This window comes from Anas acuta, chromosome 16 (genome assembly GCF_963932015.1).
Source record: "Anas acuta chromosome 16, bAnaAcu1.1, whole genome shotgun sequence".
Taxonomy (NCBI): Eukaryota; Metazoa; Chordata; class Aves; order Anseriformes; family Anatidae; genus Anas; species Anas acuta.
In genome coordinates, this window is record NC_088994.1 from 16,580,189 (window position 1) to 16,599,236 (window position 19,048).

Sequence of the window (19,048 nt, forward strand, 5' to 3'; positions counted from 1 at the left end):
GTGCTCCCGGAGCCCCCCACAGCCCCCCCCCCGGTGTCCCCTTCCCCCTCCTCCCTCCCCCGCAGCCGGGCCGGGGCTGGGGGCCGCGTGTGGCCGGCAGGGCCCCGCCGTGGGCCGGGGGCTGCTGACACAGCACGGCCCTGAACTGCTGCGCCAGCGGGACCGGCACGGGGCAGGGACGGCCCCGGGGAGCGGGGGCAAAGGGCAGCGGGGGGGGCCCGGGGCTGGGAGCTGCGGGGGTGGGGGGGGGGGGGCCGTGTGTCCGTGTGTCTGTGTCTGACTGTCCCTCTGTGTCTGCCCGTGTCCGGGCCGCTCCCGGTGCCCCCTCCCGGCCAGGCGCGGCCCCGCTCAGAGCCCCCGGTGCCGGGGGGGGGTCACGAAGCCCCCGTGGCTCGGTCGGGGCGGCTGCCCCGGGGGGGGGCGGGGCGGGGCAGAGGGGGGGCGGGGGCAGCCCCCGGGGCCTCGCCCTGCGGCCGGGGGGGGGGTTTTGGGGGCTGGGGGGGGGCTGGGGGCGGCCCCGCCACGCGGCGGCCCCGGGAGCGGCCGGGCCCGGCCCAGCGCAGGGCGGGCGCCGCCGCCCCTCAGTAAAGATGGCGCCGGGGCAGGCGGGGCCGCCGCCCCACCGCGCACGCGCCGCCCCCGGCCGCCGGAGCGCGGGCCGCGCGTTGCGCAGGCGCGGTGCGGCGGGGCCGAGGCGCGGGGGGCGCCGTGCGCCTGCGCGGGGCCGCGTCCCGGCGGCGGCGCCTGCGCGGTGCCGAGGGCGGGGCGGCTCCGCGCCTGCGCAGCGGCGGCCCGCGGTCCCGGCGCAAGATGGCGGCGGCGGGGCGGGCGAGGCGGAGGTGGGGCGGCGGCGGCGAGCGCGGCGCTGCGCGGAGCCTGCAGGCCCCGGCCTCACGCCCAGGTGAGCGGCGCGGCCGCGGGGCCGGCGGGGGGCGGGGAGCGGCGGGGGGCGGCGCGGGGCGGGCGGGGCGGGAGGCGCGGGGCCCGCGGCCGCCATCTTAGAGCGCGGCCGATGCCGCCCGGCCCGGCCCGGCCCCTCCCGGCCCCTCCGCTCCGCCCGGTGCGGGGCTCCCGCCGCTGCCGCCGCGCCTGCGCGCCCCGGCGGCCCCCGCCCCGCCCCCGCCCCCTAACGGCGCCCTCCTGTCCCTGTCCCCGTCCCCGTCTCTTTCCGTCTCCGCAGCGGCCCCCGCGGGCCAGGCGCGGGACGCCCCGCTATGAGGATGCGGCCCCGAGGCGCCAGCGGCCAGCACGGAGCGACGGCCCCGCGTCCCGGCAGGCAGCACGGCCCCGTAAGTACCGCCCGGCCTCTGGGGCGCCGCCCGGCCCCGCTCCTCCCGCTCGGCCCCGCGGCTGCTCACCAGGCCCGGCCCCTCAGCGCCTCCGGGGGGCGGCCCCGGGGCTGCGGCAGCGCCTCCTGGCCGGCAGAAGCGGTCCCCCGGTGCCCGGTGCGCTCCCTGCCTCGGCCCTGGGCAGCCGGGCGTGGGGATCGGTGCTGGGGCAGGGAGCAGTGCTGGCGGGAGACGGCAGCCCCCATCCCCTTGGAGCGGGGCTGAGGGAAGGAGCCGCCACGTCCCCGCTGGCTGCCGCCGCTCGCCTTTGTGCTGCTCCCGTCCTGCCTGCAGTCCTGCCCTGCTGCAGTGGATACCAGGAACGGTCCTGTCCGCTGTACGGCTCTGCTCTGTGTTGTCTGCCGCCTGGCTGTGCTCTCTGGCCGTGCTGCTGCTCCTGGGCTGTAAGCTCTCTGGGCAGGGACGGTGCCGTGCTGTGTGAAGCGCTGTGTGCCTCGCTGCGGGGTATAAAAACAATGCCATAACCACCACAGAGTGATTGCCCAGTCCCTCTCACTGCCTAAGACACAACGGTAGCTGCGTAAAAGCAGAGCTGCTCCTGTCAGCATGCTGTCCCTTGGATTTATTCCTTTTCCCAGAGCTTAAGGATGCTTGCATTTAATGCTCATCAACATTGATACAGTGATAAAGCTTCTTGTCCCCTTCCCCTCCTCTGCTTTATCCATAAATGGGAGAAGGCAAACCCAACAAGCCCTGTCTGTCAGCTCTTTTGAGCTATCAGTGGTAAAGAACCACTGGAAGTCGCTGCACGTGGCGTGTGCTGTCCCGTCGGGGAGGATCTCAGTACCCAGCACTGTGTAATTCCTACAGAACGTGCGTGGCTCACGCCGGGAGGTCTGGCCCCATCAGTACGGATCTGTTGTAACGGGCTGTCTGTGATGTGTGAGACACGGTGACGGCTCCGTGTGTCAATAGGTTTTAAGGAGGAGGGGCTAAACACAGTTTAAAAAGTTTGAGACATGTGAAACACACCGCGGGGCTCACGAGGTGCAGCCTGGGCCCCTCGGTCTGTGCTGAGCTGTCCTGCACCCAGTGCCTGGGACGTGGTCTGGGCCTTGTCTCGGGTGGCCGTGCTGCGTGTGGCAGCCAGCTGCAGGGTGCCTGCAGGGTCACGGCAGGGCCGGAGTTCAGGAGGAAGTGTCAGTAAACAAACGTTGTGCAACACCAGAGCTGAGGTGATTAAACGCGATCAGGCACGGGCTGTGTAGCAGGTGCTTTCCCCTGTGGACTTGGACATTGTTATCTCCATAGTTGTGAGCAGAGGCTGCCGCTCCAGGGTTCTGCGACACCCTGCAACACCCTGCACCTTGCCTTGCTTCCCGCTGAGGGCAGGATGGAGACATTGAGGAAGAGGGAAACATCTTCCAAGGATCCTGTTCCTCAGCCCCGCCGTGCATTGCGCTGCTCTCGCTGTCAGTGCTGTAGAGCCTGCCAGCTCCCTGCTGATCGTTGTCAGCTCCTGCTGTTCTGCGCTTCTGGAACGGCTGGTGGGGTTTGTCTGGACGGGATGGGGAGTAGGGATGGGTAACTTCAAAATAATTCAGTGCACAAAGCAGAACTTTTACTTACGGGGTGAAATACAAGGAGGCCTCCTGCTGGTGCTGTTCCTCAGACCCGTTAGAAACACTTAATGCACGACTGTGCTCCTGCAGCCCTGACTGATGTGCAGGTGGCCTCCAAAGGCCGGGATAGAGCTGGGTGACAGCACGGAGCTAGCAGGTATTTGAAGCCTTGTTCCCCGTTTGTTGCCAGCGTGTTTGGGGTTGCCGGAGAGGAGCAGTCTGTAACGACTGCCTCAACAGTGCCACTTCAGAAACTTCCCTGGGGAAAGAGGGGTGAATACGAGAGGAGAAACCTGGCTGTTCTGCAGCTGGGAACATTAAATGATGATGAAGAGAAGCTTTACTGTTTCAACAGAGTTTATTTTGTATAGCTGTTGTTATGCAAATGAGAAAATAGCAAAGGCTGAAATAGCCTGGCTGAGGCCTGACAGTCTGGGGCTGGAACATTGGGAGGAAAATAACTCAGGAGCTCCTCACTCCTGGCCTGTGGTTCTGTGAGCCACCACAGTCATTAGTGAAGCACTGGGGTTGTTTTGTATAGCAGAAGCTTTTTAATTAATGCCTTTTGCTTAAATTACATGCAGTTACCTGTGTGTAAATACTGATTTTAACTGTCTCAAAGGATAACAGAGCAGTATGGATAGCAGTGCTGGCATGGTGGAGGGCAGTAGATGTTCTCAGAAGAGTTTTTTATTTCTTAAGTGTTCAGTCCTGCTGAATGGCATGAAATGCTGCATGTCTAGGAGAGCTCTAGCTGGAAAAGGGGCATTTTCAGTACTGTCCATAAGAGCTCTCTGAGCATCCATGGCTCAGCATCCCTTACAGCTAGCTGTACCCAGTATAGCAGGTACTGCTCAGGGCTCAGTGTTTGCACTGGTTCAAGTCGTGTTATCGTGAGAATGAACTTAGGCTGTTACAGCTGAGTGGGCCAAGTGAATCTGGGCTCTTTCCTGCTGTAACGTGGACTTTTTGTGTATTTTTTCTAGTGTGGTTGCTGAGAAATGGCCAATGAGAATCACGGAAGCCCCGCGGAAGAAGCATCTCTAATGAGTCACTCACCTGGCACTTCCAACCAGAACCAGCCCAGCTCCCCCAAACCGATGCGACTGGTGCAGGACCTCCCAGGTACTGCCTCTGCTTCTGCGAAGGCTGGGCACGCAGTTCTGCAGGGCCTGGTAGCAGGGGAGGGAAGGTGGAACTGGGCTACCGAGAGCGTTAGGAATGGTGCATGTTTCAGAGCATGCTGTGATGGGGACGGGAACGTGAGGAGTGTGGCTGCTCCTCAGGACTGGGCTTGTCCTGACTCCTCCTGTCCTCTCAGATGAGCTGGTGCAGGCTGGCTGGGAGAAGTGCTGGAGCAAACGGGAGAATCGCCCTTACTACTTCAATCGCTTCACCAACCAGTCTCTGTGGGAAATGCCTGTTCTGGGACAGCACGATGTCATTGTAAGTAACCGCGTACCTCAGGAGGTTGTGCCGACACTGGGGTGTTCTGCTGGGATCTGAGATTACCTGGGTGGGAGGGGAGGGCCCTCTTTACCTTCAGAGCTCTTCTCCAAGTCCAGCATCTGACTTGGTTCTGAGGGAACATTCCTCATCCAGGTGCATGCTCTGATAGTGCTGTTGCAGGTGTAGTACACTGCTCAAAGAATGCTCAACCTGGGAGACTTGTGTGGTATTTTCCTCATCCAAGTCTTAAACTAAAAATCAAACCAAATAAACCATGCGGACAGAAGCATAGAAGGGAATTTTTCAGCTTTCTGCGGGTGTATTGGTATCCTTATTTCTGTCCACTTGGGAGCTGGTGGCAGTGAAAAGGGAAGTTAAGAAGTTTTATTGCCTTTGGTACTCTGCAGTGGCAGCTGGTGAACTAATAAGTGCTGTTGTTGTTTGGACACTCTTAGTCAGACCCTCTGGGACTGAACGCGGCTCCTATGCCACTGGAAGGTGGAATGGTAGAGACCTCCCTGGACAGCAAGCAAAGGAAGAGGAGATTCTCTGAGGAGGTTGCCCCGAGCGGCAACAGTGTGAAAAAGCCCAAGGTGGGTCTGGAGTTGTGGGATGGATGTTTAAGGTTGTCCTTCAAACTGAAACCTAGAGGGGCTGGAGCTTGCAGCTGTTGCTTTGAACTGTGCAAGATCAGACCACTGTGGTATAACTCAAGCTGTAACAGTTCATGCTCCAGAATTACAGAGTGACAGAAGTGGAAGCAGACCCAGGTCCTGCTTGTTTGCCATTTCTCTGACAGCCTGAGGTGGAGTGTGGGAGTTGAGAGATACCGTGTTTCTCAGTCAGAACCTGCTAACCTGTATGTCCCTGTTAACTCCCGCTAAGTGCAGGCAGAACGTGCCCTGCCAATTCACTGCTGTTGTGCTTTAACCCGGCTAAACACCACACAGCCTCCCTCTCTGGGATGGGGGAGAAAAACGGGAAAGTGAAGCCTGTGAGTTGAGATAAAGACAGTTTATTAAGACAGGAAAATAAATATAACAATAATAATAACAATAATGATGATAATAGTACTACTACTAATAGTGTGTACAAACAAGTGATGCCCAGTGGAATTGCTCACCACCCGCTGACTGATGCCCAGCCTATTCCCCGAGTGGTCCGGCCCCCCACCCTGGCTAGCTCCCCCCTATATATTGTTCATCATGACCCCAGATGGGATGGAATACCCCTTTGGGCAGTTGGGGTCAGCTGTCCTGGGTCTGTCCTCTCCCAGCTCCTGCTGCACCCCCAGCCTGCCCGCTGGCAGGACAGAGCAAGAAGCTGAGATGTCCTTGGCTTAGTATAAGCACTGCTCTGCAACAATTAAAACATTGGGGTGTTATCAGCACTCTTCTCATCCTAAGCCAAAACATAGCACCCTACCAGCTACTAGGAAGAAAATTAACTCTGTTCTAACTGAAGCCAGGACAACTGGGTATCCTGAGAGGTATTGGGTATGCTGGGACGCTTCCCTTTTGCCTTTCTCTGTGGGGCAGTAATTCATCTTCTACATGCCCAGGTGGATGTTCCGGGGAACCCAGCCGCTCAGCCAGTCCCCATCTCTCCCAGTATTCCAGGAACCTCTGTTTTGAAGGCATGGTGTGTTTCACCTGAAGATAAGCAGCAGGCGGCTCTTCTACGACCAACTGAGTGAGTTGTGTCCATTTGTCTTCTGTTCTTTTCTTGGTAGTAGGCTAGAGACGGCTGATTTTCTAAATGCTTTTGAAGAAGAACCTGAGGGACGTGACAAGTCTCCAGTGTCTTTGCAAGGAATCTTGATAGTTTGATTTCCTGGTTGGTAAAATAGCCCCAGGAAGCATCTTTAGAAGCAATACTTGATAATTAGCCAGTGATCTGACCATCAGGTTGACATTTTTTTCTGCCACAGAGTATACTGGGACCTGGATATTCAGACAAATGCAGTGATTAAGCAGAGGGCACCGTCTGAAGTGCTCTCTCCACACCCCGAGGTGGAGCTGCTTCGATCCCAGCTCATTCTCAAGCTGCGGCAACACTATCGTGAGCTCTGCCAGCAGCGAGAAGGTAAGTTCCTGCTGTGCTCCCCTTATTTGTCTTCTCAGTCCTGCGGTACCTTGGTGTTCTTCCATCTGGTTCGCATCTGTCTGTTTCCTGTGGTCTCCTGTTTTTGTGATGGTTACGTTCTCTTTGATGTTGTTTTAAGGCTGTAAACTCATTAAGCTGACCTCCAGTGTTGATTCTTGTCAGAGCTTCTGGGCATCTCTTCATCATATTGATTTGACCCTTTTTCTATGCTTCTCCAGGGATTGACCCCCCAAGGGAGTCTTTTAACCGCTGGATGTTGGAGAGGAAGGTGGTTGATAAAGGGACAGACCCTCTTTTACCGAGTGACTGCGAGCCAGTAGTGTCGCCTTCCATGTTCAGAGAAATCATGAATGACATTCCCATCAGGTACTGTTGAAAGACAGGACAACTTTCTGAGTTGTTCTTTTCTTGGGCTAGTTCAGTGATTTACCTGCTGCGGATTTCTGCTTTCGTATTTCACTTTCACTGACAAAGTGGTTAAGGTGCTGTTTATATAAAGTTTGGGAACTGGATCGGGTCTTCATGGCAGCCGTGAAACTGATGCGTGTGAATTTATACTTGCCTCAGGCTATCCAGAATCAAGTTCCGGGAGGAAGCCAAGAGACTGCTCTTCAAGTATGCTGAGGCTGCAAAAAGGCTTATTGAATCCAGGTGGGAGTTCCTCTCGCAGTGCTGTCACTTTCAGAAATGGGAAAAAGTTTATAGGAACTTCTAGGAGGAGCTACAGTGTCCCGCCCTATTCTGGATAGGTCATTATCTTACAGAGGAAAAGCAAGGTTAAGAACACATGGAAGAAAAACGGTGGTGGTGGAGGCATCTTTTGCTAGTGATGTTGTCATGAAATCAAACATGGGGAAGCTGTGAATGTATGCAGAGATGAGCCAGAAGCTGTGTGACACTAAATACGGAATGCCTTCTGTCGTTTATTCCTGAGATAATACAGGAGTGCTTGGGCCTCTACTGATAGTAAAGAGAAACAAACTTAGAATGGTATTTTATTACACCACATATATCATGGGAGGGGAGCGACAGGCAAGGGCCCTGAGGACGTGTCAGCAGCTGTGTTCCCCACTGATGGATCACTGTGGTGGTATGGATATATCACCGGGCCCCTCTGGGTTAAATTGCACTTGTCTGTTTTGTGCAGGAGCGCATCACCAGACAGCAGGAAGGTGGTGAAATGGAACGTGGAGGACACCTTCAGCTGGCTGCGACGGGACCATTCTGCTTCGAAGGAGGATTACATGGTCAGTATCCCTCCGGTGCAGCTGAGCGCAGTGAGCCGAGGGACAGATGGGGTGGTCAGGGCCAGGCAAAGGATCTTGAGAAGGCTGCGACTGCCTTCCTCTGGTCTGTGACGTGGAAGTGGCACCGGCACGGTCATTCTGCGTAGCTCCGGAGAGTGAGGAGGTGCCTTGTGCAAGGGGCTCTTCTGGTTATGCAGGACCGCCTGGAGCACTTACGCAAGCAGTGTGGGCCCCACGTGTCTGCTGCAGCAAAGGACTCTGTGGAAGGCATCTGCAGTAAGATTTACTACATATCCCTCGAATACGTCAAGCGCATCCGGGAGAAGCATCTTGCCATCCTCAAAGAGAACAATATATCTGGTACACAGTAAACCTTTTTCCTACTCCTTGGGCCTTGCTTCCTTCATCGCTACCATTCTTTAACCCTCCCTTTTGCCTTTGAGCCTTAGCTCTCCCCAGACACGCTCCTTCCAGACCCCAGTGTCTTTCTTTTGCCGCTTGTTCTTGCTGCCTGTCTTCCCACCTGATTGCGATTCCCTCCAGCTGATCTTTTCCATGAGCTCTTTTTTTTCTGCCAAAGCTGAGGCTAAGTTGCTGTCCAAAATAGTTAACCACAAGGTGGCAGAAAGGCTCCTTTGCCTCCTGGACTTGACAGCCTGGGAATGTTTACTGTTTTTAGAATGAGTTTGGGGCAAACTGAAATAACAGTAATGACAAGGAAATTGTTTTACTCATGCAGAACATGCCTTACGATGCTGGCATGGTTGTGTACAGTCTACAGGTCTCCTGTGTTACAGATGGAGAAATACTGTGACATGGATCCTCTCCATGTTCCAGCAGCATTTGATAGGATTAATTTGGGGAATCAGCTCTGATCTTAGGTGGCTGCCTGCATGCTGTGTGTGAAGGGCCACTGCTGCGTTTTGGGGGGGACTCTGCTCTTTCAGCCTTACTCCTGTCACTACTTGTTTTGAGGTGGAAGGAAGATCTGTTCCAGATGTCCTTGGATTCTAACGGACTGCCTTGATCTTTATTCTCTGTAGCTGAGGTAGAAGCTCCTGAAGTCCAGGACAGGCTTGTGTACTGTTACCCAGTGCGACTGGCCATCCCCTCCCCTCCACTCCCCAGTGTGGAAATGCACATGGAAAACAATGTGGCGTGTGTGCGGTACAAGGGGGAAATGGTGAAAGTGAGCCGCAACTACTTCAGCAAGCTGGTAAGGGCTGGCTGCAGGCCTGCGTGACTGTCGTTGCAAAGCGCTCTTTGGTGAGAGCTTCCATTTCTCCTTTTACTCTGAGTGGAGGGACTGTGCAGCAGGGCAGAGCGCTGACCTGGGGGGGGCTGCCTGATACTGCCCGAGTGGTAGCAGGCACGAGCACAGCTTCCTTCTCCTTCGTCAGGGGCAGCCTTCTGCTGGGAGCACTTAAAAGGCGCTGTGTGTGTGCTCTGGGTGCGTGTAGCAAGAACGGTTGTACTCACAAGAAGGTTGCCCTTGCTGAGAGGCCCTTGCTGATGTGTTGCATTCCTGCATGCTAGGAAATAGCTGGTGGTTCGTTCACGTGGTAAAAGCAGATGTGCTGAAAAACCTTCGTGCAGAGCCCCACCTGCTCCTCTGTACGTCACCGTCTCTCATGCCATGACGTGTCTGTGTGCTGCCTGTCCGACCTTTCTGGTTTTTAACGCTGGTTTTTAACGGCTGGGCTTTCTCTTCCAGTGGCTCCTCTATCGGTACAGTTGCATTGATGACTCTGGCTTTGAAAAGTTTCTGCCCAGGGTTTGGTGCCTTCTCCGTCGATACCAGGTACTGTCTCATCACAGTTGTGTGTCAAAAAGCCCTAGTAATAGTGGGGACTTGGCTGTCATTATTCTGGGAGGTCCACAGCTCTGGGAGCCTGGTACAAAACGGCTCCCGTGGGGGCTGTTGTCTGCCCCCATTGTTTTGAGGTAGGAGTGTAGCCTGGGGAGCAGTTGTGATCTTGAGGGGAGACCTTGGTGGGGATGAAGATAAATCGTTACAAAAAACCTTCAGTAGTTCATGGCATCACCGTGGGGGCTAACTGAAGGTTCGTGGGGAGTCTGTAAAAACTGACAGTTGCTTTGTGGGGCCTGAGTTAGTGAAAGTATCTAAAGAGCGTTCTTGGGTACATGCAGGGGACCTGCACGAATTTGAGAAAGGATGAGGAGGCCCTGCATACCTAGAGGAGTGGGTGCATGGACATGTGGCCCTTGGTCTGTGTTCAGTGAAGGGAACAGAAGGCACAGCAAGTGCAGGCAGGCACTTCTCACCGGGATTTGCTCTCCTCAGATGATGTTTGGTGTGGGTCTGTATGAAGGAACTGGCCTGCAGGGGGCACTGCCCGTGCACGTCTTTGAAGCCCTCCACAAGCTCTTTGGAGTGAGTTTTGAATGCTTTGCCTCGCCTCTGAATTGCTATTTTAAACAGTACTGTTCGGCCTTCTTGGATACAGACGGGTATTTTGGATCCAGGGGGTGAGTCTTACGTTCCATTGCCCTTTGCCGCGTGTCTGTGTGGGTGCGTGTGCGGTGCGATGGCTCCGGACAGGGCTGACAGCTCTGGGAGCTCATGGCTGTAGCAGGCTGAGTGGTGCCTGTGCAGGAAGCTGCGTGCTCTGGGCCTGCTGAAAGGCAGCGAGTGGACCTAGATTGTCCGTGGGGCAGCCAGGAGTGTGCCGCTGGTCTGGTTGGAGGTGTCCCGTCCCCACACGGTGCACTTCGTGAGCCTGTCGGCGCTTGCCCTTATTCTGGTGAAAGGGAGAACTGAGCCCAAAGCAATCAGCTTGAATCAGCAGTCAGCACTCAGCAGCTGCAGCTGGAATATGTCCCCAGCGACAGTTCTGTTATTCACAAGTGGCAGGCCTCATGCTGCTGGGAATTCAGGCCTTCTGAGAGCATGAGTGTCCTTTCTGATGAAATGGCTGCTTGTTAAGGTATGAAAATTAGAATTCTAGCCTCTCTGACAGGGATCTTTGCCTTTTCCCTCTAGCCCGTGCCTGGATTTCTTCCCTATAAGTGGGTCTTTTGAGGCAAATCCTCCATTCTGCGAGGAGCTGATGGATGCCATGGTCTCTCACTTTGAGGTATGTTCACCCATGTTGTTCTGAATGGAGCTGTGCAGTCGTCCTCTGCTCCCTGCTGCTCTTGTACCCTCATAACAGGGCTGTTACTCAGAAGGCAGAGGATTGTGACTGCTGCTGCACTGCTCTGGAAGCAGAAATGTTGCTTTCTTGTAGAAGTCATTAGGCATTTCACTGCTTAACTGGGGTTTTGTTTTCTTGTTGGACTAGAAACTGCTGGAGAGTTCCAGTGAGCCCCTCTCCTTCATTGTCTTCATCCCTGAGTGGAGGGACCCTCCTACACCAGCCCTGACCCGCATGGAGCAGAGCAAGTTCAAGCGGCACCAGCTCATCCTGTCAGCCTTCGATCACGAGTACCGCAGCGGGTCTCAGCACGTCTGCAAAAAGTAGGCTTTCCTCTGGGGTCCTTCTGGGGATGCGTTTCTGATAAGCAGCCTCTTAGGAGAGCCGTGAGACAGAAACAGCCTAGCCCAAGTGGAAATCAGTGCAAAGTAGGGAAGAGGCGAGGAAAAATGCAATGTGTAATCATCCTGGATTTTAAAGAGAGGAGTTCTGGAATCCACAGTGTTGTGGATTTTCGCACACATTTAATGACTGCTGAGGTATTTCACTAACTAAAAAACTCATGAGTGAGGTATTCCTTCGGTCCAGCCTGAACGGTTCATCCCATCTGGTGCTGTGGTGATCGCCTGTGTCCCTCTACCAGCTCTCCACTCTGGTGAGCCACAGCTGAGGAGTCTTTCCTGGGCTCCCACATGCCGTAGTGCCTCGGTCATTCAGCACCGCTCCGAAGGAAGCAGAGGGAGCAGTCAGGATCTTGGCCCTCAGTGGGGAAGTGGCCCTTGGTCTGCTGCTTAAGCAACAAGTTCAAGGCACGGCTGGTTTAAGCAACGAGTGCTTGAATGCCAAGTTTTCTGTATCTGGTCAGGGTTGCTGTGAGATGCATTCTCTCACTGAGTATTTCAGGGACAGCAGTGTCTTGCTGCACCTGCTGGCCAGGGAGCTGCTTGGCTCAGTGCTTCTCTGAAACACAGCGAGCCTCTGCCTTCATTCAGTCTGCTTCCTCCTTTCTCATAACAATGAAGGACAGGGGGAGGAAAAGTTGTCCTAAAAACAACACGCAGGAAGAGGAGAGACAGGTGCCAGGAAAGGTGTTCCCCTTAGTTGTGTGCCTTCTTGGTGGGCCAGGGGGAGGTGCTGAGCGCCTCTTGTCTTTCCTCACAGGGAGGAGATGTACTACAAGGCCGTGCACAACACCGCCGTCCTCTTCCTGCAGAACAGCGCAGGCTTTGCCAAGTGGGAGCCCACGCCGGAGCGGCTGCAGGAGCTCGTTGCGGCCTACAAGCACTCGGGCCGCACCCTCAGCTCCTCGTCCTCGTCGTCCTCGTCCTCCTGCGACAAGGAGCGGGAGCTGGGCCGCGAGCAGAGCGGCAGCCGGGAGCCGAACGCCAACTGAGGTGCAGAGGTGAGAGGCAGCAGGGGAGGCGCCGGCGGCCCCGAGGAGGCTCGCCAGGGCAGGCGGAGAGACTGCTGGCTGCGCAGCACCGGCCCGGGGGACTCTTGCCCGGCGGCTCCACGGCACCGCCTCGCCCTGCGAACTGCACGCTGCCCGCGCCCGGCAGCGCCACGGAGCCCCCGGCCGGGAGAGGAGCTGGGCTGCAGCCACGCCGCGGGGCGAGGGAGCCACGCGTGGGCGGCAGGACGAGCGCCCGAGCACGGAGGGAAGCGAGGAAGGAAGGGGCAGCAGGAGGCCGGCCGGAGGGACGGCCGGAGGGCCGGGCGTGCCACGGAGGGGCCCCGGCGCCGGCAGGAGGAGCGCGGGCAGAGCGCGGGGGCTCCCGCGGCCGGACTGGCCCCAGCGCAGCTCCGTGTCCATAGTGTAAATAGTGTGCGTGGCGCCCGTGCTCCTGGCAGGGCTGCTCCCATCGCCCCCGCGTTTCTTTTCCACGTGTGTGAGTCCCGTGTTCGCCGCCGCTGTGTTACCGTGTAGGAGAGGAGCGCAGGAGAGGAGTTCTTTGGTGTGTAAAGACGTCTTTGCAGCTGTTTTGTAGTCGTTGTGGTTTTTATGCGGAGCCTCCGGGCTGTATTTAACCTCCTTGGGTTTTGTTTTGTAAGGATTAATTTAACACCGCTAACCATTTTATTACTTTTATCGAGAAGAGCAAAGTCTATTTTTGATTTCCGTTTCCTAGTTCTTAGGAACATTAAAACCAGCATACAGCTCTGCCCCGTGTCCGTGGCTTTCCTCGTCTGTCAGCCGTGGGTCTGTGGTCAGCCCCTGCCCTTGCCTCAGTCTCTCTCCGGTTGAATAACGGAAAAATGTTTTGGGTTCTTTTTTTTTTTTTTTTTGCAGAACTCATCCTTTGAATCTCCCTGCCAAACTGATACAATTATAGTACACTAGAAAAACACTGGAAAATGTGTAAGACCCAGAACATTAAGTGTTAGAAGGTACTCTGACTATAAGACACGATTGCTGGTCATGAAAATATGGGTAGCTTTGTCCAAATATTAAGACAACAAATGCCACAATGAGGGGAAGACTACGCTGGGTGTCGTGATGGCACAGAAAGTCTGTAACAGAGATCAGCTCCAGATCCCACAAGCAGAAGGGAGGCAGGTTTTCAAGGACTTGGAAGAACTGGGATGCCATCTTCTCATACCTTTGTCCACCTGGAGGAACGGCAGCAGGACCTGTGCGGTGTAGAGGAGCCTTAGGCCTTGGAGAAGGGGACTGATGGCACGGAGAAGAGGAGAGGCTCTGCCAAAGGCCTGAGTAAAAGCAGCTTAAGGCCACGGTGGCCCGAGGTGGGGAGGCAGGGGGAGGTGGCAGAAGCAGAGGGAGGTGGCACTGGATGGAGACAGCTTTAAAAATTGTTCTCGCCTGAGCCAGCGAGCTAATGGAGACACAGCATAAACACCCGGCCAGAGACGAGCAGCTCTTCAGGACAGATCACCGTCATCAGCCGTTCTCACTGCTGCTCGTGAGATCTGGTGGAAAGGGGCCTCTCGAGGTTTGCTGTGCAGCCATCCCACGTGGGTTCACCACCAGCACTGGGTCAGGTGCTGCGGTTCCAGCAGGCTGCTGAAAGCACCCAAGGACAGGGGTGGTGCAGCCTCTGTGTGACCTGGTCGGGGCTGCCCTGCCCTTGGGTGGTTTTTCTTTCCTAAGGGCCAGCCTGAGTCTCCTAAAAGTCTGCCTGTTACCCTCTTGATTCATTGTCTGCCACTGTGAAGGGTTTGGCTTTGCCTTTTCGGTATCAGCCCTCCAAGAGACCAGCAGCTGCTCATCTCCCTCGGCCTCCTCAGCAGGCAGAAGGAGCCTGGTTCGCTCACAGGAGAATTTCAGGCAGAGCCTGGGGGCTCCTGCGGCGAGGCTGGCCCCAGCAGCTCAAGGCAGTGGCGGTTCTGACCCAGCTGTTCTGGGGCTTGGGAGTTTCACAGCTTTACACCTGGAGGCTCTGCGTTTGTGCAGGCTGTAAGCATCAGTCCTCCCTGCGTGGGTTTGGGCTCCCAGAGGAAAATGGCACTGGGGTGAGCTGTCTCTGCCTGGGGGTGGTGTAGCCCTGAACCCCTGGCACTGCCTTCTCCCATGTAAGCCTCCGCATGGGTCAAACAGCACACGGTTTGTTAAAGCCAAGATGAGGCAGTGCCACGAACGTGGGGTCTGCACCGTGCCCGTGTCCCTCCAGCTGGCAGCAGCAGCCCAGGGCTGGCCCTGCACTCACTGCTCAGCTCAGCCCTGGTGTCCTCAGGGCTCCCCAGGGCGCTTCCAGCTGAGCTCGCTGACCTCCTGTAACGCTGCTCAGGGGCGGTTGGGAACTGCAGCCCAGAAGGAAGCGGCTTGTGAAGCATTTGCCCCTTTCACTCACTGTATTGCCCCAAGGTGAGCTGTTCCTGCCGTGCAGGTGAGCAGTGACACACATTGATGCTGGGAAGTGTCAGCAGCTTCTTCATCCATGCCAGCAGTGCAGAACGAGTCGTTTGTCTTCCTGCCCCAGGTGGTGCCCAATTACATCAGTAAGTATTTAATTGCAAGCGACTTGTGGCCATGGCACCTCACCTTGTGTGGCTTCCTCCAGAACACCTCGTTCTCCCTGACAGAGCAGAAAACGTGGTTCAGAATGGAGCGTCAGGGCTGAGCACTGCTGCTGGCCCCATGGGCTCTGTCTCCTGACCCTTCCCTTTAGCCCCACGAGCCCTCCCTGTGCACCTCTGGCCTCCTGCAGCTGCCTGGGGGTGGCCGGGCTGCAGGGAGCCTGCAGGGTGCTGGGGGAGCCCCCAGCTGCAGGGCTGAGGACGAGCAGCAGGGTGTGGGGCTGACCCTGTCCCGTGGGGCAGCAGCACCAGCTGGGCTGGGCCCCCTGAGCAGCCCTGGTGCCAGGAGGGGGCCCGTTTCCCACCGGGGGAGTCCTGCAGCGCCTGCCACTGCCTGGCACCCAGCAGGCCTGCAGCAAGGGCACAGAGAGCAGGAGCCCGGGGCTGGGCAGAGCCAAGGCCGTGCCCGCAGCTGAGCGGGAGCTGCGGTGACGGATCCAGGCCCCAGCTAGGAAGGGGCAGGAGGCTGGAGCAGGACCAGGGAGGCTGAGCTGGGGATGGTCCTGTTCTCCTGAACCAAAATCTTCCAAACTGTGCCAGACTTTGGCCCCTTGAACCGAACCTGCCCTCGCCAAGCGCTGCTCCCAGCCCCGCACGCTGCTCCCAGCGGTTTGTGCTGAGCAGAGCTGGCGATCCAGCACCGCGGTGTGGGCGGTGATTCCCCGGGCAGCTCCCAGGAGCACAATGAAAAGGCAGAGCCTTGCGTGGAGAAAATAAAATATTTTTCTCTCTAACCAGCCTGGATGGGTCAGCCTGAGCACTGAGGAGGCTGAGAGCAACCACAGCGTGACCGTGACACTGAACAGGCCGGAGCCCCCCGCGGGGCCTGGGCTCGTTCCCAGCTTGCCCCTTGCTGTGTGCTGCAGCCGGTGCCCGGTGTGGCCGGTGGCCGGTGGCTGTCCCCTCCTGGCTGCCGGGGCTGAGCAGGGGTGGCTCAGGGGACCCCCCCCTTAGCAGCAGCTCTCCTGCGGGCTGAGGGTCCCAGGGGCAGCCCCGGCAGGGAAGGAGCCGCGGGGTGCCGGCAGCCGCACGCCCCATTCCTGGTCCTGCTGAGGCCCTGGGGGGCTCGGGGACCCCCTGGCCGGGGGGGGGGGCTCAGCACCAGCCCAGCGCCGGCCCCGCCGAGCATCCTCCTCCCGCTGCTTGTTGCCAGGCCAACGCTGCGGAGGATGCGGGGGGTGCTGGCGGTCCCTGCGCCGCGGCCGCCTCCGCAGCGTGGCGGGCAGCGCGCCCCTCGCCTCTCCATGGGGTGCGCGCCGCCAGCACCCGGCACCCGGCCGCATCCCCCCCGGGAGCCCCGGCACAGGACGCAGGTAGGGGAGGGCACCGGAGCATCCCGGGGGGGTGGGGGGGGCTGAGGGGCAGGGGTCCCTGCGCAGCGTCTGCGGCCAGCCCTGCCCAGGGGATGGGGGGGACCTGTGGGGGAGGGGAGGCCGAGCTGTACAGAGGACCCCGAACCCCACCCCGAACCCCACCCTGCGCTGCGGAGGGGCTCCAGAGGCAGCTCCCAGCCCCCGGCACAGACCCTTCCTCACCGTCTGGATGCGGGGGCTGCAGAGGGGCCGAGCCCCTGCGCAGGCGGCACCAGCTGCGGGGAGAGCTGGGACGAGCCGGCCCCGGGCAGGGGCTGCCGCTGGTGCCCTCGGCTGCAGACCCCAGGGGCCAAGCTGCCCCCGCCCGTGGGTGCGGCAGGGCCTGGGGACCCCCCTCGGCGTGCAGCTCACGGGGCCCCCCTGTCCCCACAGCCCCCGTCCGGCCCCCTGGAGCCATGACCCACGCGGACGGCACGCGGGGCAGCTCCCAGCCGCCGGCGCTGGCGGCCCACGAGCCCGAGTGCCAGATCTGCTACAGCCGCTACGACGCCCGCGCCCGCAGACCCAAACTGCTCCGCTGCGGCCACCGCCTGTGCGCCAGGTGCCTGCGCAAGATGGTGGCTCTGGGGGACGCGTCCCCCCACCGGCTCTGCTGCCCCTTCTGCCGCCGGCACAGCCCGGTGCCCGGCGGGGACGCGCAGTGGCTGCAGGACGACAGCGAGGGGCTGGCGTGCCGTGAGCGGGCCCAGAAGCGGGGCCCCCCCGCGACGCCCGAGGTCCTGCTCTGCCCCAGCGTGCTGGAGCCCCTGGCGGAGCCCTCGCCCAGCTCCGACTGCCTGGTGGTCACCATCCTGGAGGTGCCCGAGGACGTGGTGCCGCCCGAGGGGCTGGGGGGGCTGGACGTGGTCCAGCTCTACGGCCCCAGCAGCCCGGTCACGCTGCCCAGCCGCGGCCCCGCGCCCAAGGGCCGCTCGTGGACGTGGCGAGCAGCCCCCCGCTGCCTGCTGGGCACGCTCTGCCTCCTCTACTGCAGCTCCCTGCCCTTCGGCATCTACCTCCTGCTCACCGAGCACCACAGCCTGGGTGCCGCGCTGGTCAGCCTCCTGCCCGCCTCCCTCCTCCTCTGCATCTCCTACAGCCTCTGCCAGTGCCTGTGCCGCGAGGTTTTTGCCTTCCCCTCGTCCTGACCCTGCGGGGCCGGGCCCTGTGGCCGGGCCAAGGCGGCTCGGGGCACCTTGGGGCACCGTCCCTCGGCACGGCTGCTGCCGCCCCGCAGCTGCCCAGAGCTGGGTGCTGAGCCTAGCAAGGAGCTGAGCCTGGCCCCAGCGGGAGAGGCCGGGCGGCTGCCGTCCCCCTCACAGGGAGGAGATGTACTACAAGGCCGTGCACAACACCGCCGTCCTCTTCCTGCAGAACAGCGCAGGCTTTGCCAAGTGGGAGCCCACGCCGGAGCGGCTGCAGGAGCTCGTCGCGGCCTACAAGCACTCGGGCCGCACCCTCAGCTCCTCGTCCTCGTCGTCCTCGTCCTCCTGCGACAAGGAGCGGGAGCTGGGCCGCGAGCAGAGCGGCAGCCGGGAGCCGAACGCCAACTGAGGTGCAGAGGTGAGAGGCAGCAGGGGAGGCGCCGGCGGCCCCGAGGAGGCTCGCCAGGGCAGGCGGAGAGACTGCTGGCTGCGCAGCACCGGCCCGGGGGACTCTTGCCCGGCGGCTCCACGGCACCGCCTCGCCCTGCGAACTGCACGCTGCCCGCGCCCGGCAGCGCCACGGAGCCCCCGGCCGGGAGAGGAGCTGGGCTGCAGCCACGCCGCGGGGCGAGGGAGCCACGCGTGGGCGGCAGGACGAGCGCCCGAGCACGGAGGGAAGCGAGGAAGGAAGGGGCAGCAGGAGGCCGGCCGGAGGGACGGCCGGAGGGCCGGGCGTGCCACGGAGGGGCCCCGGCGCCGGCAGGAGGAGCGCGGGCAGAGCGCGGGGGCTCCCGCGGCCGGACTGGCCCCAGCGCAGCTCCGTGTCCATAGTGTAAATAGTGTGCGTGGCGCCCGTGCTCCTGGCAGGGCTGCTCCCATCGCCCCCGCGTTTCTTTTCCACGTGTGTGAGTCCCGTGTTCGCCGCCGCTGTGTTACCGTGTAGGAGAGGAGCGCAGGAGAGGAGTTCTTTGGTGTGTAAAGACGTCTTTGCAGCTGTTTTGTAGTCGTTGTGGTTTTTATGCGGAGCCTCCGGGCTGTATTTAACCTCCTTGGGTTTTGTTTTGTAAGGATTAATTTAACACCGCTAACCATTTTATTACTTTTATCGAGAAGAGCAAAGTCTATTTTTGATTTCCGTTTCCCAGTCCTTAGGAACAGTGACAGCCAGCACACAGCCCTGCCCCGTGCCCGTGCCTTGCCAGGGCCTGTGCTCCCCTCTCCCATCTCCCCTCCCCAGCCAGGCCCCCCCAGCCCCACCTGGCCCCCCCCGAGCTGCCCCCAGCTGCCATGGGGCAGGGCCCTGGGCAGCCCCATGGGGTGAGGCTGTCGCAGTGCACAACGGGGCTGTGCTCACCGCTCTCTCCCGCATCCCCTGTGCGCGGCCGCTCCCGTGTGCCCGTTGTGAGGCACAGTGCATCCGCCCCCGCAGCCCCCACCTGAGCCCAGCCCCTCGGTGGTCCCAGGACACCTGGGATGGGGAAGGAAGGCACTGAAGTGCTGGGAGGTGCCAGGGCTCTTCCTCCCCCAGGGGCTGGGGTGCAGGAGGCTCCAGGGGGGCTGCGTGGGGCAGAGGGGCCGGGGCAGGGTCCGAGCTGCATGCACATTCACTGGCACCACACACCCTGCTGCAGCCTGACCCCAGGGG

The 19,048-nt window shown here is 59.6% G+C and overlaps 2 protein-coding genes across 2 annotated transcripts; both read left to right on the forward strand.

Annotated features, from left to right (window-relative positions):
- The first annotated feature begins 744 nt into the window (after positions 1-744).
- Positions 745-13,034, forward strand: PCIF1 (phosphorylated CTD interacting factor 1). The gene is made up of 17 exons (XM_068700103.1): positions 745-901; positions 1,181-1,289; positions 3,898-4,036; positions 4,233-4,357; positions 4,816-4,953; positions 5,922-6,052; positions 6,291-6,445; positions 6,685-6,832; positions 7,034-7,117; positions 7,614-7,713; positions 7,911-8,073; positions 8,757-8,929; positions 9,428-9,514; positions 10,019-10,203; positions 10,718-10,811; positions 11,019-11,194; positions 12,033-13,034. Exons 3-17 carry the CDS (start codon positions 3,913-3,915, stop codon positions 12,262-12,264), a joined length of 2,115 nt encoding a protein of 704 aa, XP_068556204.1. The 5' UTR covers positions 745-901; positions 1,181-1,289; positions 3,898-3,912; the 3' UTR covers positions 12,265-13,034.
- Positions 13,035-13,170: 136 nt separating this feature from the next.
- Positions 13,171-17,587, forward strand: LOC137865241 (E3 ubiquitin-protein ligase RNF182-like). Its single transcript, XM_068700115.1, has 2 exons — positions 13,171-16,219; positions 16,652-17,587. The coding sequence occupies exon 2, from the start codon at positions 16,675-16,677 to the stop codon at positions 17,404-17,406; it is 732 nt and encodes a 243-aa protein (XP_068556216.1). The 5' UTR covers positions 13,171-16,219; positions 16,652-16,674; the 3' UTR covers positions 17,407-17,587.
- The last annotated feature ends 1,461 nt before the right edge of the window (positions 17,588-19,048 follow it).